At 41.4% G+C, this 17,825-nt stretch overlaps 1 protein-coding gene across 2 annotated transcripts in view; it reads right to left on the bottom strand.

Annotated features, from left to right (window-relative positions):
- Positions 1 to 17,825, bottom strand: part of smad2 (SMAD family member 2) — a 141,434-nt gene that overhangs the window by 45,169 nt on the left and 78,440 nt on the right. For both annotated transcript variants that reach the window (XM_041187112.1, XM_041187113.1), the window contains 2 exons: positions 11,926 to 12,000; positions 11,407 to 11,460 (listed from right to left, as the gene is read on the bottom strand). In XM_041187112.1, coding sequence (XP_041043046.1) covers positions 11,407 to 11,460; positions 11,926 to 12,000 — 129 coding nt within the window. The remainder of the gene's footprint in view (positions 1 to 11,406; positions 11,461 to 11,925; positions 12,001 to 17,825) is intronic.

The raw sequence follows: 17,825 nt of genomic DNA, 5'->3' as shown, positions 1-17,825 counted from the left end.
TACCAGAAGGATATGGAGGCATTAGAGAGGGTGCAGAGGAGGTTTACCAGGATGCTGCCTGGTCTAGAGGTTATTAGCTATGAGGAGAGGTTGGAGAAACTCGGATTGTTCTCACTAGAGTAACGGAGATTGAGGGGCGACTTGATAGAAGTTTACAAAATTACGAGTGGCATGGACAGAGTAGATAGTCAGAAGCTTTTTCCCAGGGTGGAAGAGTCAATTACTAGGGGACATAGATTTAAGGTGAGAGAAGAAAGCTATAGAGGAGATACGAGGGGCAAGTTTTTTTTACGCAGAGTGTCTGGAATTCGCTGCCAGAGGTGGTGGTGGAAGCAGGTACGATAGTGGTGTTTAAGAGGCAGCTTGACAAATACATGAATAAGACGGGAATAGAGGGAAGTGCAAAATGTTTTAGTTGACGGGCAATATGATCAGCCCAGGCTCGGAGGGCTGAAGGGCCTGTTCCTGTGCTGTACTTTTCTTTGTTCTTTCATGTGATTGCATTGGAGGGGGTGCAGAGGAGATTCACCAGGATGTTGTCTGGGATGAAACATTTAAGTTATGAAGAGAGGTTGGATAGACTTGGGTTGTTTTTGTTGGAGCAGAGAAGACTGAGGGGTGACCTGATCGAGGCGTACAAGATTATGAGGGGCATGGACAGGGTGGATAGGGAGCAGCTGTTCCCCTTAGTTGAAGGGTCAGTCTCGAGGGGACATAGGTTCAAGGTGAGGGGTAGGAGGTTTAGCTGGGGATATGAGGAAAAACTTTTTTACCCAGAGGGTAGTGACGGTCTGGAATGCACTGCCTGGGAGGGTGGTGGAGGCGGGTCCTTTAAACAGTACCTGGATGAGCACTTGGCACGTCATAACATTCAAGGCTATGGGCCAAGTGCTGGTAAATGGGATTAGGTAGGCAGGTCAGGTGTTTCTCACGTATCGTTGCAGACTCGATGGGCCGAAGGGCATCTTCTGCACTGTGATTCTGTGGGTGGGGTTTGTACAGATAATTAAACAAACTGGACCAAATGTGGAATCTAGAATCAAATCCATGAAATACTGCCTAGGTTTCTTCCGAGCACCTAGACAATAGGAGTTTATAAATATCAGTTCTTTTGTAGTGGGGGTGGAGTCGGTTGAGACATCAAATGCATATTCCAGCATTACAAGCTCAGGAAAGAACATCAAATGTATGTGGGGGAGTATTTCACAAGCAGCTGAAGATTGCTGCTGGATAAGTACAGATTTTAAGCTGTAGCTGAATTGTGGTTCATGATCTGCTCAAATAAGCAGGCCTACTTGAACCCCACACTCTGGTGTCACTCTAGTAAAAGATCTGCAGTCCAATTATGACTGTTGGGTGTCCACTGTGCCATGAAGTAAGCCATCTCGAACCCCGCAGATTTGGGTAACTTAACAGGCAACAAATGGGCTTTGTTCTCTAGTCTGTCAAAAAGGACTTGAATATTCATTACCAAGAAAGTTTTGCACAACATGAAACATCTAATTGTCTAACACACCAATCACTCAGTGGGCCCATTTTAGGTCATAAGACCCCAAAGACAATTTGTCATTATATTACAAGTAGATAACAGACACACGGTGTCAATCATCTGGTTCCTGCCAACATATCCTCTATTATTTTGTGTAGTGCACAGCAGATTTGTTTAAATGCACTGGCCCAAATTTATTTATTTTTTCTTCGCAAGATACTTCAATGGATGGCTTTTGCGCATCTTGCGCCAGGACTTTTGGTTTGCTGTGCAGCCACACACTTAGGGGAACATTGTCCAATTCTTCAGTGATTTGACGTGCGCTCACTTTTTTTTAAAAAAAAGAGTAACTAAGCTAAAAGAACGGATCTTCAAAGAACATCCACCTGGATTAAGGAAACTGAGTGGGATTGAACATTCTTCCTGTTGGGCTCGTGTTGTGATATGATCATTTTTAAAACAATTCTTTCATGAGACTTGAGCATTACCGACTGGGTAAGCATTTATTATCCATCCTTAATTGTCCTCCAAAAAAAAAAGAGTGATGAGTCACTTTGAACTGCTGGAGCCCATCTACAGTGCTGTTTAGGAAAGGAGTTCCAGGATTTTGAGCCAGTGACCATGAAGGAATTGCAATGGCGATATCGCTCCAATCAGAATGGTGTGTGGCTTGGAGAACTTACAGCTGGTGGTATTCTCATTCTCCACGTTCCACCTACCCCCAATAACCTTTGGCTCTCGTTAGTCCAGAATCTACCTACCTCTGCCTTAAAATTATTCAATGGCTCTGCCTCCACAGCTCTCTAGGGAAGAGTTCCAAAGACCCATGACCCTCAGAAAAAGTTTCTTCTCATGTCACAAATGGGAGGCCCCATAATATGCTGCTTTTCTATTTCCCCTGCCAAAGTAGACAAGTTCACATTTTCCCATATTACACTCCACCTACCAAGTTTTTTGCCCACTCAACATATGCCCCTTTACAGACTCCTTAGGTTCTCTTCACAACTTACTTTTTTGTGTATCCTGTGCATCAGCAAATTTAACAACCATACATTTGGTCCCTTCATCTATGTTACTGATATAAATTGTAAATACTTGAGGCTCCTGCACTGACCCCTGTGGCAGTCCATTGGTCACACCTTGAGAACCCAACTTATCCTGACTCGCAGCTTGCTGTTAGCCAATCAATCCTCTATCCACGCTATTATGTTACCCCTTATACCATGAGCACCATTTCATATAGATCCTTTGATGTGGCACCTTGTCAAATGCCTTCTGGAAATCCAAGTACAGCACATCTGCAAGTTCCCCATTATCCACATTACATGTTACTTCCTCAAAGAACTCCAATAAGTTAGTTAAACACTATTTCTTTTCACTAAACCATGTTGACTCTACTTGATTGCATTGAGATTTTCTAAGTGTCCACTATAACCTCCTTAATAATAAATTCTAGCATTAGATGTTAAGCTAACTGGCCTTAGTTTCCTACTTTCCTTCTCCTTCCTTTCTTGAACGGAGGAGCCACCTTCACTATTTTCCAATCTGATCGGACCTTTGCAGAATCTAGGGAATTTTGGAAAACTAAAACCAATGTATCTATCTCAGCAGCCACTTTTTTTAAGGCCCTAGGAAGAAGTCCATCAGAGCTCATCAGCTTTTAGTTCCAATAATTTTGTTTATTTGTCAATTCTAGTAATGTGTGAATGCATGTGGTCTCTAGTGTAAGTGAGCCACACGGAGCTTGGAAATCGGAAATTGGTTAAATGCAATTCTTGATAATCGGGATTATTTAGTAAATGCTGTCCAATCATGGAATCACATCTAAGGTTGGACACAGTTTTAAGTTTTGCCAGCATGGGCTGGTTGAGTACAGTCAGTACTTTCCTGTTGTGAATAACCAGAGGGACATAATATTTGATACGATTCACCACTGGGACATATGACCTACAAACCTGGTATTACACCTGCACTGAAATCCATATACCATATTACTCACTTGTGTGGTAGGCCGAACAACTGCTTGGCTTGATGGCATTAAGCTTGCATGGTGAGCAAATGGCTCTGGTCCCATTTATGAGGTTGACAATAACCTGGGTAGATGGTTCTTTAAGATTGTCTACCGCAAGCCCACCCTCACTGGTCAATATACGCTTGCAACTCCTACAGTTCCACATACTATAAGATTGGCCTTATTGGCAACCTCGTAAATAGGGCCCGAGCCATGTGATCACTATGTAAGCTTAATGCTGAAATGGGGGCACATCAAAGCTATCCTGCAGGATAATGGCTACCCTGATCAGATCATTGCTCGCTGTATATCACGCACACTCATGAATGGGCCTAAGGTCACCACTTTCAGTTCTGAAAAGTGCCAGTCTACTTCAGATTACTCTGGAAGGGCAAGGTGTATCAAATTTTGAGCCACAGGGAAAGCTAGCCATATTCTCCACCAACAGGATGCTGTTGTTCCTTTGGGCAGCAGTCACGGGGCTCTGTCCTTTGCAAACAAAAGCATTGTGCCTTTTTCAGCTGCACAAAAGCTTGAGGGACAGCCATTCATTCCCTGGTTCATTCCCCATGGAAATGTCTGAACCAGAGTCAACTTGCCTGGTTTGAATTTAAACAAAAGCTTGGCAGGTAACTGGTCCCTGGTGCACTGTCCATGGGAATGCCTCAGAGGTATCCTGCAGTTATCCTTGCCAAACAATTAGCACTCTCTTCCCATGCAGTACAAAAACCATCGCCACCTTTGAGATTTGGCACTCTTTTGTCTGTCCTGGTGACTGCAAGAAAAAAAGCTTCAATAACATGCCTTTTTTCTGCAATACTTTAAGCTTAGTACAATCAAGCGACTAATGATAGTTCCGTTGAATGTCAAGGGAAGATGATTATAGGAACAGGAGTAGGCCATTCAGCCCATCCAGCTTGCTCTTCCATTCAATTAGATCATCGTCTATCTCAATACCACTTTCCCACAGTATATCCATATCCCTTGATGTCATTCGTCTCCAAAAATCTATTGATTTGTTTTAAACATGCTCACTGATTGAGCTTCCGCAGCCCACTGGGGTAGAGAATTCCAAAGCTTCACCACTCAGTGAAGAAATTCCTCATCTTAGCCTTAAATAGCCTATCCCTTATTCTGAAACTATGTCTCCTGGTTCTAGACTCACCAGTCAGGGAAACATTCTACCTACATCCACCCTGTCACTCCTTGTAAGAATTTTATAAATTTCAATAAGATCGCCCCTCATTCATCTAAACTCGAGAATACAGGCCCAGTTTCCTCAACCTCTCATTATAGGACAATCCTGACATCCCAGGGATTCATCTGGTGAACTTCCAATGCACTCCCTCTATGGCAAGTACATCCTTCCTTAGATATGGAGACCAAAACTGTACGCAACACTCCAGGTGCGGTCTCACCAAGGTTTGAAACAACTGCAGCAAGACATCTCTCTACTTCTGTGCTCAAATCGCCTTGCGATGAAAGCCAACATGCCATTTGCCTTCCTTATTGATTGTTGCAACTGAATGCTAGCTTTTATTGACTCATGAACGAGGACATCCAGGTCCCTTTGGACACCAACACTTCCCGGCCGACTATATTCTCTCTTGTTGGAGGTGGCCATTGTCCGGCTCTTGCATTGCACAAATGTGGTTGAGAAGGCAAGGTCTTCAGGGATGACCTCAGCAGGTATGGGGAATAAAACCCGCACTGTTGGTGTCACTCCATCACAAACCAGCTGTCCAGCCAACTGAGCTAACCGACCATGACAATAACTTGCATTTATATAGCATCTTTAATATAGGAAAATATCCAAAGGCACTTGATAGGAGCATAATCAGTCAAATAATTGACAGCCAATGGAGGCAATAATAGATGCGGTGATTAAAGGCTTGCTGAATGCATTGTTGCCAATGATGGGGCAAAGGGAGCATGGGGTATACAAGAAACTAGATTTGGAGCAATGCAAGAGTTCATGGTGAGTTTGAGAAAGATATAGATAAAGGGAGAGGCAGTATCAGTAAGGATTTGAACAGTTCACAATCTTAAATTAGTGTTGGAGATCAGGGGACTAGATAGATCAAGTTATGGAGTGATGGAAGGGTTCAAGTTTATGTGATTGAAAGACAGGTGGCTAGACAGGAAAACATTGATGAGGTCATAAAAGCATGGGTAAGGGTTACAAGCATGCAGTTATAATTTAGAATTAATGTGGACCACACTGTAATGGTTTGGAGACAAGAATCGAGATTGATAAAAGTCAGGAGCCTGCAAACAACGTAAAAAGCAACAAGGCTATCTGCTGAGAATCAACAATACTTTCCACATTTCTAAGCTTGAAACAAAGTTGCTCTCCAGATCTTGTGTATATACATTTTCTTTTCAGCATTATCACTGGGTCAGTTCCCACTTCCAAATGTCCCAAAACTTGGAATATAGAATTCACGTACTAAAATGTACAAATAACACTAGACTATATATTCAATATACTGAAACAATATGGAATTAAAATGAGGGTTCTGATCCGAAAATTCACTTGGTTGAATAATTAACTGTTTATGGTCAGAAAGTTACTTTACTGAACTGTAATTAACTGCAGGAAGTTCTGTTTGATAAGATAACAGGATAAAATTGTACTGATTTTGTTAACTGTAGGTAGATATATATTTGCTCATTAACCAAATTATAGAAAAGGTATATTATTTACTCAATAGTTTCTCATATGGAATTGCTTTTAACTTTGGCACATGTACCCATTAAATGACCCTGTATCACATGTGCCTAAGGCCTTAGGTACAGTTTTGAGCACATCCCTGATTAACACATCTCTAGAAGCATGCATGCAAGATAGAATTGGTTTGGTTAACAGACATTTCTTAACTCTTGGATCAGTAAAGTATGGTCTGTTCTTTTTCATCTGTTGAAGATAGTGTCAATCTGTAAACAGACTGTCCGTTGTACTGATGAATCTTTATCTCGTCAATAAAGCCCATGCTGTGAAGTGTCTTTTTTGACAGTTCTAATCCAAAATATAACAGCACTCACACTAGAGCTTGGGCATTAAGGCAGACAATAGGGGACAATATATACAGAAACATTTAGTAAAAACACTTATTTGAAAAGGCATGTCACTTCTGGTCCTGAAAAGTGTCCAGTCTATCTCAAATTACCCTGGAAGGGCCAGATGCTTCAAAAATTTGAGCAACAGGTGAAGCCAGCTGTTTCACACTGCTATTGTGCAGTAGCAACACAAGTGGTATTCTCCAATATCAGGACATTGCCATAAAGCTAAAACAAAAAAAAATTCTGCCTCGACAAATGAGTGATGTGGTACATGAATTTCAGTGCCAGTGTGATGCCAGGTACATAGGCTGCATGTTCAAACAAATGAAGGATCGAATTAAACAGCGCAATTCTTCAGCTGTTCGCAACAGGCAAAGTACTGACCGTATTCGAACAGCCTGTGCTTGCAAAATTCAATAGTGTCCAATGTTAGATGCAATTATGCGATTGGTCAACACTTGCAAACAATCCTGACTGCGCTAAGAATTGCACTGACAACCAATTTAAGATAGTCAGACTTGCAGTATGGTTCACTTACATTTGCTAGAAGCTACATATATTCTACACAGAGCCCTGTCCTTTGCAAACAAAGAGCATATCCATGCTTTGCACCTTTTTCAACTAAGCAAAAGCTTGAGGGACAGCTGTTCCCTGGTTCATTCCCCATGGCAATGCCTTGACCAGAGTCAGCCTGCCTGGTTTGAATTTAAACAAAAGCTTGGCAGTTAACCGTTCCCTGGTACATTCTCCATGATAATGCCTCTATCAATTAGAGTCCTCTTGCCAGCCAATCAGCACACAGTCCTCATGCAGTATAAACTGCTGTTCCCTTTAGATTTGGTATTCTTGCGAATCTGACCTGATGAGTCCAAGATGAAAAGTTTAGACAGCATGGTCTCCTTTTTCAGCAATACTCCCAAGTTCTATACAACCAATTGACTATTTGTAAAATATATCTTACTTCTACTTTTGATTTTTTTTAAAACAAAGCTACTTACCTCAAGCCTTAGCTCAAGAAAAACAACTTGGTGACTGAGGACAGAGGTACTTGAGGGATTTGATTCATATGCGACCATGGTCAGAATGTATAATTACAATGTGACAAGTTCCAAATGAAACATTAGAAAATTGTGAAATCAGAAAAATTGGACAGAATGAGACACAAAAATGTCAACAAACCATGCAGCGCAGACAACAAATACATGCAGACGCAAATTTTTTTTTTTCATACATTATAGGCAAGTCCTGTCATACTACATTTATCTATCTGCTTGGATAGGATTGCAGCTGTTCAGTAAAAGGCAGCATCTGTCTTAAAGCAAAACCAAATGAATCTAACTAGCAAACAGGACACACTCATACATACCAACATGCCACTGCAACCAGGTTAATTGACTGTCATAAAACATTGTTACAAAATATTAACAAAGGTTACAGATGCCAACCAAGTAGTGATAAGATGTGCTAAATGGTACTTTAAATCTAGTGCTTTCAGGTGATCAAAGTAGGGGCCAACAGTTGACCCACATATGTACAGGTGAATTGAAAATCAGCTGAGCTGAATAGCCTAAATGAAGGGAATCATCCACCATGTCAGATTTGCTTAGAGGTAGCACGCTCACCTGAGTCAGGAGTGCACAAGTTCAAAACCACTCTCAAGACTTCAGCATATAATCTGGGCAGACACTTCAGTGCAATACTAAAGGAGTGTTGGTCATTTGTCTAAGGTGCCATCGTTTTGTTGAGATGTAAAACTAAGGTCCCAACTGTCCTTTGAGGTGGCCTTGAATGTTCGTGGCATTATTTGAAGAACAGGCAATTCTCCCAGTGTCCTGGCCAATGCTTGCCTCTTAAAACACCAAATCAGATTGGCTATTTATCTCCATTGTGCAATGCACAAACTTGCTTCAACATTCTGCTCCATTACAACTGTTAACTAAACTTCAATAGTACTTCACTGGCTGTGAAGCAAATTTAGATTCATCCTACAGTTGTGAAAAGCACCATATAAATGCAAGTTCTTTGTTGCTTCTACAGTTCACTAATCATTCAAGACTAATCTATCGCTTCACTTTTCAATTAATATCAAGCAGAAGAAATTTGAATGGTGGGTAAACTGACCTAAATTAAAGTTCCGAATGGGAACGAGAGCGAGCTTAACTTGACTTGGAAGTAAGTGCCTATCGAATGATAAATGGATCATAAAGGACAAAATTTGTACACAAACCTACGTATAACAAACAGAACTTTTCCATGAGATGCTGTTTTTATGACCTGTCTTTTTCGCTTCCACATCACCTAGCCTTTCTCCAATGTAAAATTAATCTTTAAGCAAAAAAAAACAATTATTGGCATTGAATTCCACCTGCAACTGCTTTGTCCATTTCTCCATTTTAGAAAAATACTGTTTCCTTTTGCTCTCAATTATTTATAAATGCCCCTATTTTACGAGCACTTGCAAATTTGGGCCACTCCCTCGCATCCAATATCCAAATTCATGATGCAACAGCGAAGAGGGACCCTCGAACAGAACTGTGTGAAGCACTTCTAATTAGCCTCAGAAATTGCATATGCCAGGTTATCTATGGGTTTAAAAACTAGTTAGAAACAAAGAAACAATTTCTTTTAAATGCCCCCTATTTTTCATACCTATTAATCTATATCACTTGCTACCTTGTTGGAGCTTGCCTAAAATCCACATTCAACACATAGTGCATTTCCATCACATTAATAATGTCAAAAGAACTCCATTAGGTTGATGAAGCATAGCTGCCCTTTCTGAATCCTCTGCATTGGAAACGTTTAATATTTTCTGTTTATCTAAATGGATATTTTATAATTTCATCTTTAAATATATTCCAAAATTCCCTCCCACGAGGGAGGTTGATCTCCAAGAGATCAGGTTGGGTACGGTATATAGGCACACCAATTTACACCACTGAAGCTCTCCAAAGGCTAAATTTTAGCAGGACAGCTCTTTTTCTTAAACCAGCTACAACTTGTGGTCTTCTACAGCCAGGCAACGCCACCAAAGAATCTATGCAGTCGTCATGAGTATAGAATGATAGACCTCGCACAGAAGCAAGAATTTTCTAGGAGTTCAAAGATGCTATACAACGGAGATGCAATATATTGAGCTTATTTTTGAACCAAAACTTGTGTTGCTAATTGGACCTTAAAGATCTTACATTTATTGAAAATAGATTATTTCTGGATAATATCATATGCCAATGAATACGTTGTAGTATTTGAGACTGAAGTTTCACCAATCAAATAAAAACAGAAAATTCTGGAAAAACTCAGCAGATCTGGCAGCATCTGTGGAGTGAGAAACAGTTAACACCGTGTCCATATGACTTCTTCAGAGCCTCAGTCAGGTTTCATCAATCTCTCCTTTTCATTGATCATTCATTTTCGTGACAAAGACTTCACATAATTACATAATTAGTGGTTCAAATAATTACAACCCAAGCAGTTACACGTTGACCAAGATGTGGATGTATTTTAACCTCTGGTAAAGGGGGTGTGACTGCTCTTAACATCCAAGTCAACATTTGACCCAATGTGGCGTCAAGGAGTCAACATTTGACCCAATGTGGCGTCAAGGAGTCAACATTTGACCCAATGTGGCGTCAAGGAGTCAACATTTGACCCAATGTGGCGTCAAGGAGTCAACATTTGACCCAATGTGGCGTCAAGGAGTCCAACAAAACTGAAGTTAAAGGGAATCACAGAGGGAAAATTCTCCACTGGCTAGAATCATACAAAGCGCAAAGTAAGCTGGTTGTGATTGTTGGGAGCCATTATCTCAGTCCCAGGAGATCACTGCAGGAGTGCCACAGTAGTGTCCTAGGCCCAACCATCTTCAGCTGCTTCAGTGACCTTCCCCACATCATAAGGTCAGAAGTAGCGGAGTTTGCTGATGATTGCACAGCGTTCAATACTATTTGTAACTGAACAGGTACTGCCCACATGCAGCAAGACCTGGACAACATCCAGGCATGGGCTGATACATAACAATTGACATTTGTGCCACACAAGTGCCAGGCAATTACCATCTCCAATAAGAGATAATCCAACCATTTCCCCTTGTTCAACAACAATCATCACTGAAATCCCACAATCAATAACCTGGGAATTACCACTGACCAGAAAGTGAACTGGATCAGCCATATTAATATTGTGTCAAAAAAAACAGAGCAGAGGCTGGCATTTCTGCAGTGAGTAACCTTCAGGCTCCCCAAAACCTGTCAACCATCTACAAGTCATGAGTGCGATTGAATACTCTCTGCTTGCCTGGATGAGTGCAGCTCCAACAATACCAAAGAAGTTCAATACCATTCAGGGCAAAGCAGCCTGCTTGACTGGCCCCATTCATCACATTAAACATTCACTCTTCCACCACCAACGTAAAGTGGCAGCAGGATGTACCATCTACAAGATGCAGTGCAACAACTTACAAAGACTCATTCAAAAGCACCTTCCAATCACGTGACTTCTACCATCCAGAAAGACCATCAGCAGCAGACACATGGGAACACCATCATCTGCAATTGCTGTCCAGGTCTCGCACCATCCTGACTTGGAACTTACATCGCTATTCCTTTATTGCTACTCGGTCAATATCCTGGAACTCCCTCCTTTAATAGCACGGTAGGGATACTTACAACACATGGACAATAGCAGTTCAAGCAGGCAGTTCACCTACTTCCATGGGCAATTAGGAATGCTCAATAAGTGCCGGTTTTGCCAGCAATGCTCCTAACCCAAGAACAAGTAAAAAAAAAAACTAAGTTAATAACTCTTTTTAATACAAAGCGTTTTTTAAAGAATGTCCACTTACCCAAGCTATGATTGACTGGCGACAAGGTACTTGGTGACATTTCTGCAGGAGACCCTAAAGAAATAAATAAGTGACTTATTTATTTAAAAAAAGCAATTGCACAGAATATACAATTAATGTATTGCATTGCTATTCATTATAGATTGCATTTGAGGATTTTAAGCTAAATTTTCCTCAGTTTGTACTATAAGCTCCTCTTTTGCATTCACTCTGAAGCAAACAAAAAAACGTTCATTCTAAATGTATAATTTATAGGTTGAAGTTCCTTCAAATTCAGTATAAATTTTATGTTAGCAAAAAAATCTGTGCCATTTAATGTCACATGAAGCTAATCTTGCTTTCAGAGCGCCAAATAAGTTATTGAATTAGTCAAAACATTTTCTTTAAAGTCAACAGTAAAACATCAGTCTCTAGCTTCCTCTTAAATACAAAATCCTATTCCAACAGCAAACCATTTAAAAGTTCCATGATTCAATGTAAATTCACCAATATACCACACGCCCTTCAAAAAAAACTCACCTGTATCCATACTTTGGTTCATTTGTTGATCACTCGTCTCCCCATCTTCACTGATATAGCCAGGTGGTGGTGTTTCTATTAAAATGAGACAGATGTCATCCTAGCCATAAAGCCAAGTTATTGCTGAAGTGATCAAATCCACTTGCAGTAATAGGGTCAATTTACAACTGCATTTTCACCAGTATTTCTGATGTTTATTTAATTTGTTTTCTATATTAACTGGATTTAAACAGGAATGACTCAAAAAGCTAGGACTGGGTACTAAAGATGAAATATACAGGGTAGTGTTCAGAAGGATAGAGGAGGAAGGGTAGCAGCCTTAAGGAAAATAGTTGGCCTCCTCCAGAGATCCCCAGCATCAGAGATGCCTGTCGTCAGCTAATTTGATTCATTCCATGTGATATCAAGAAACGGCTGACTGCACTGGACACTGCAAAGGCTATGGCCCTGACAATATTCCGGCAATAGTACTGAAGACTTGTGCTCCAGAACTTGCCGTGCCCCTAGCCTAGCTGTTCCAGTACAACTACAACACTGGCACCTACCCGGCTATGTGGAAAATTGCACAGGTATGTCTTGTACACAAAAAGCAGGACAAATCCAACCCGACTAATTACCACCCCATCAGTCTACTCTCCATCATCAGTAAAGTAATGGAAAGGGCCATCAACTAACAGTGCTATCAAGTGGCACTTGCTCAGCAATAATCTGCTCACTGACACCCAGTTTGGGTTCTGCCAGGGCCACTCAGCTCCTGACCTCGTTACAGCCCTGGTTCAAACATGGACAAAAAAGAGCTGAACTCCCGAGGCGTAACGAGTAACTGCCCTTGACGTCAAGGTAGCATATGACCGTGTGGCATCAAGGAGCCGGAGCAAAACTGGAGTCAATGGGAATCAGGGGGAAAACTCTCTGCTGGTTGGAGTCATACCTAACACAAAAGAAAATGGTTTGTGGTTATTGGAGGTCAGTCAACTCAGTTCCAGGACATCACTGCATGAGTTCCTCAGGGTAGTGTCCTTGGCTCAACCATCTTCAGCTGTTTCATCAATGACCTTCCTTCCATCATAGGGTCAGAAGTGGGGATGTTCGCTGATGATTGCACAATGTTCAGCACCATTTGCGACTCCTCAGTTACTGAAACAGTCCATGTTCAAATGCAGCAAGACCTGGACAATATCGGGCTTGGGCTGACAAGTGGCAAGGTACATTTGCGCCACACTAGTGTCAGGCAATGACCATCTCCAACAAGAGCGAATCCAACCATCACCCCATGATGTCCAATGGCATTACTATCACTGAATCCCCCACTATCAACACCCTTGGGGCTTACCATTGACCCAAAACTGAATTGGACTAGCCATATAAATACTGTGGCTACAAGAGCAGGTCAGAGGCTAGGAATTGTGCGATGGGTAGCCCACCTCCCGACTCCCCTAAGCCTGTCCACTATCTACAAGTCAAGAGTGTGATGGAATACTCCCCATTTGCCTGGATGAGTGCAGCTCCCACAACACTCTAGAAGCTTGACACCGTTCAGGACAAAGCAGCCCATTTGAGTGGCATATCCACAAACATTCACTCCCTCCACCACCGACACACAGTAGCAGCAGTGTGTCCCATGTACAAGATGCATTGCAGGAATTCACCAAGACTCCTTCAACAGCATCTTCCAAACCCACGACCACAACCATCTAGAAGGGCAAGGGCAGCAGATAGATGGGAACACCATCACTTGCAAGTTCCCCTCCAAGTCACTCACCGCCCATACGTGGAAATATATTGCCGATCCTTCACTGTCACTGCGTCAAAATCCTGGAACTCCCACCCTAACAGCATTGTGGATGTACCTACACCATATGGGCTGCAGAGGTTCAAGGAGGCAGCACACCACCACCTTCTCAAGGGCAATTAGGGATAGGCAATAAAAATGGAGGCTCAGCCAGAAGCCCACATCCCATGACTGAATAAAAAAAATTATAGTGGAGGGGAGGATATCCTGGAGGTGCCAAAATCTTTAGAGTTAAGAAACAATAGAGGTATCATTGTCAGGGGAATTGAGAAAAGCAAATCTGCAGGCAAATTTCCCAGATATACAAGAACTAGTGCAACTAGGGTTGGGCAATAACTGCTGGCCGAGCCAGCAAAACTCACGCCCCGTGATTGAATTAAAAAAATTAGCAATATGCAAGAAGTGATATCCTGAAACAGACTGGGATAGTAATAATGTAAAGGGCAGAGAAAGAGGGAAAGAGTTTCTGAAGTGTGTTCAGGAGAATTTTCCAAATGACTATATTTCCAGTCAAATGAGGAAGGGGTCATTGCTGATTCTGGGGACTGAGGTGGGTTAAGTGGATCAAGTGTCAATAAGAGAACATTTAGGAAACAATGATTAAAAGAGTAATATAAAGCTTTTAATTAGATATTTTAAAACGTCATTATAACATTTGGGTACTGAGTGTACCGAGTAAAACAAATTATTCAAGGTGCTCTGAAACATTAAAGACAAATCTTCGTCTTTAGGGAGTCAGTAACTAAGGGGATTAATGGCCTTTTCTTATTACAAGTACTCTCGCACAGCTAAGAATCCTATAAAGGTGGCACTAATAGGCCAGTTGAGTGCAAAGAATTACTACAGATTACTAATGCATTAAACTAATAAAGGTGAAAACTTTGTTTCAGCTCGCACTGTTATGATTGGTTGGTGAGTTGATTGGCTGGGTGGTGCTTAGCAGATGCAGAGGCATGAGGCACATGAAGGACTGGCATGTGTCTCACTAGCTCCATGCAAGGCTAGATATTGTGTGCATGAAGGGTGGGTGGGATGGGCAGGAAGGACAGGAGATGAGATGCTAGAATTTGCTTAAATGTCCTAATTTGACCACAAATGTTTTGTGGGACTATGCTAGTGTCAAGCAGTTTAGATGAGCCATGGAAAAGGATAAAGGAGAAAACTAGAGCAAAAAAATACTTAACTGGAGGCAGCTAATATCAGTGCGGTAAGAACAGCTCTGAGGTAAAATTGATTTATTCAAGAATTTGAAAAAGATTGGCAAGTAAAACTGACGTAACAATGGGCTGCCTTTAAAGAGATGGTTTGGCTATAGTGGAGGTACATTCACATGAGGTGTGAAGGAAGACAAACAAAGTGAGAGCTCCTTGGATGATGGGAAGAGATAGAGTAAAATGAAGTGCACAACAAACATCAGGTTGATAATACAAGTAAGGACCTGCTGAATATAGAAAGTTCAGAGACGTGAAAAATAAACAAGAAAGAGAGACAGTACGAGAAGAGACTGGCAGTCAAAATAAAAGAGAACACAAAAGTTTTCTATGGGTATATAAATTGCAAATGGGCTGTAACGGGAAGATTAATGCTGATTAGAGCCCAAAAAGGGGATTTATGCATGATGGTAGACAGCATGGCAAAGCTACCAAATGAACTTCTCTATCTTCGTTTTGTTACGATTGTGAGGTTTATAGATATTTTGGGACTGTACCTTTAAATTTAGGGTAAATGAAGGGGTCATGTGACCTGTTCTGCAGTCAACCCAAGCGATTTAATTATTAGAGATCAAAGGAAGGTTTAGATCATTTTACTGAGAAGGTGCAAGGTATTTATGCTTGGAGACAATGGCAGCAGTCTGAGTTTACCAAGGGTAGGCCCCAAGTCACCTAAGCCCCAGGAGGGTGTTGCAGGTATCAGTTTGTAAACAGTTGTACTGTAAATTATCCACTTAATTCCAAGGTGAGAGGAAGTTGAAGTCAAGGATAGATGGTGAGCATTTCTACCTAGATACATAGTTGTGTTTCATATTGCCATGGGAAATAGGGTAGAGGAGGCCATTTTGAAATCAGATTTCAGGATTCCCTAAAAATTAACAAATATCATAGACAAAGAGAAAGTTCTATGTGGTCAACAGAGAGAAAAAGCTGCTTGACATTTTAAAGTTACCACACAGGAGGGAGATGGTCTCTGTTCAAAGAGACCCATCTTGTAGCCTTCTACAAACTACAGGAGATTTGTTCTGGCATGGCCAGGGGGATGATGATTCATCGGGACAGGCTTCACTGCTGGTGGTGGATTTAAGAAACTTTCTGGAAACTGAGGAAAGCACCTCGAGATGGTCACTTAAGTTACTACTTGGCAAAACAGGGATACAGGAACCCATTGGAAGCTGGAAATAAGAATGGATTGTTTGCTAAAAAAGGAGCAAATCAACCCACCAACCAATCATAGTCCAAGGTGAAACAAAACTTTTTACTTGTCAGTTTAGTGCATTACTCTGTAGTAATTCTACAGCTTTTGCACTCAGCAGGCCTGTTAGTGCCTTCTTTGTAAGACTCTTAGCTGCACTTGGGGTGATAGGTATACAAGGGGAATATCACTTTCCAACAATTAAGTATAAATTGCTTACAAAAAGTAGTGTTTAATCAATAGTGCCTTTTTATTCATTTTTTACAGTAGAAGTTTTAACACAGGAAATTTTGTAAGGTCAACTGGAAGTTTGATTTTTTTTAAGGTTATGGGTCTCTGCAGAGATTGCCAACAGCTGCTGTCAAAGTTGTTCCAAAATTGGGTCAAAATCCTGGAACTCCCTCCCTAACAGCACCGTGGGTGTACCTACGCCATATGGACTTCTGTGGTTCAAGGCGGTGGCTCACTGCCACCACCTCATGGCAGTTAGGATGGGCAACAAATGCTAGCCTAGCCACCAATGCCCATATCCTGTGAAAGAACACTATGGGGGTTTTGGGGGTGGGGGGAGAGAGAGAGAGAGAAAGAGAGAGAGGAGGGAGAGAGAGAGAGAGAGAGAGAGATGGTAAGGAATCAGAGAGGCTGGCTACACTTAAAGTTGAAAAGTCACCAGGATCAGAGGAGATACATCAAAAAATGCTGAGGGACGTAAAGGTGGAAATTCCAGAAATGCTGGACACAATCTTTCAATCCTCCTTAGACACATGGGGTGGTGCCAGAGGACTTCAGAACTGCAAATGTTACGTTATTGTTCAAAACAAAAAAAGTACAAGGACACACTCAGTAACTGCAACCCAGTCAGTTTAACTTTGGTGGTGGCAAAGCTTTGAGAAAAGATAATCCAAGGCAAAATTAACAGGTCAAATTGGACAAATATGATTCAAGTCAGGAAAGCCAACACGAAATTGTCAAAGGCAAATAGTGTTTAACTAACTTGTTTGCGGTTTTAAAAAAAATGGAAGTATTGTGAGTATTGAGTATAGTAATAGTTTTTAAGGCAACAGACAGGACAGCAGAATGGGCAACACGTAGCAAATGAAATTTAATACAGAGGGGGTGCTAGGTGATACATTTTGGTAGGAAGAGCAAGTTGAGGAAATATAAACTTAAGAGTGCAATTCTAAAACAGACCCAGGAACAGATAAGCCTGGGGTACATGTACACATGTCAATGAAGGCGAGAGAGGGCAGGTTGAGATAGTAGTTATAGGGGTGCACGAGATGGAGTACAAAAGCAAGGAAGTTATGAAGAACGTTTCTAAAATGCTGCTTTGGCATCAATTGGAATACTTTGTCCAATTCTGGGCACTGCAATTCAGGAAGGACGTGAAGCCTTTCGAGAAGGTGCACAAAAGATTCAGGAGAATGGTTCCAGGGATAAAGGACTTCAGTTAAGTTGATAAATTGAAGGATGTGCAGTTGTTCTCCTTAGAGAAGGTTCAGATAATGGCATTCAAAATTATGAGGGGTCTAAACAGAATAGAGAGATAAACTGCTCCCAATGGCAAAAGGGGCAAGAACCAGAGGCCACCGATGTAAGGTGATTAGCAAAAGAACCAATGGTGACATGAGGAAAACGGTTTTCCCCCCCACCAAACCCAGTGACTGATTATAATCAGGAATGCATTGCTAGAGTGTTGTGG

This window comes from Carcharodon carcharias, chromosome 1, assembly GCF_017639515.1.
Source record: "Carcharodon carcharias isolate sCarCar2 chromosome 1, sCarCar2.pri, whole genome shotgun sequence".
In the NCBI taxonomy this organism is placed as follows: Eukaryota; Metazoa; Chordata; class Chondrichthyes; order Lamniformes; family Lamnidae; genus Carcharodon; species Carcharodon carcharias.
The sequence above is the reverse complement of the archived record's forward strand: the minus strand, read 5'-3'. Positions and strand labels throughout refer to the sequence as shown.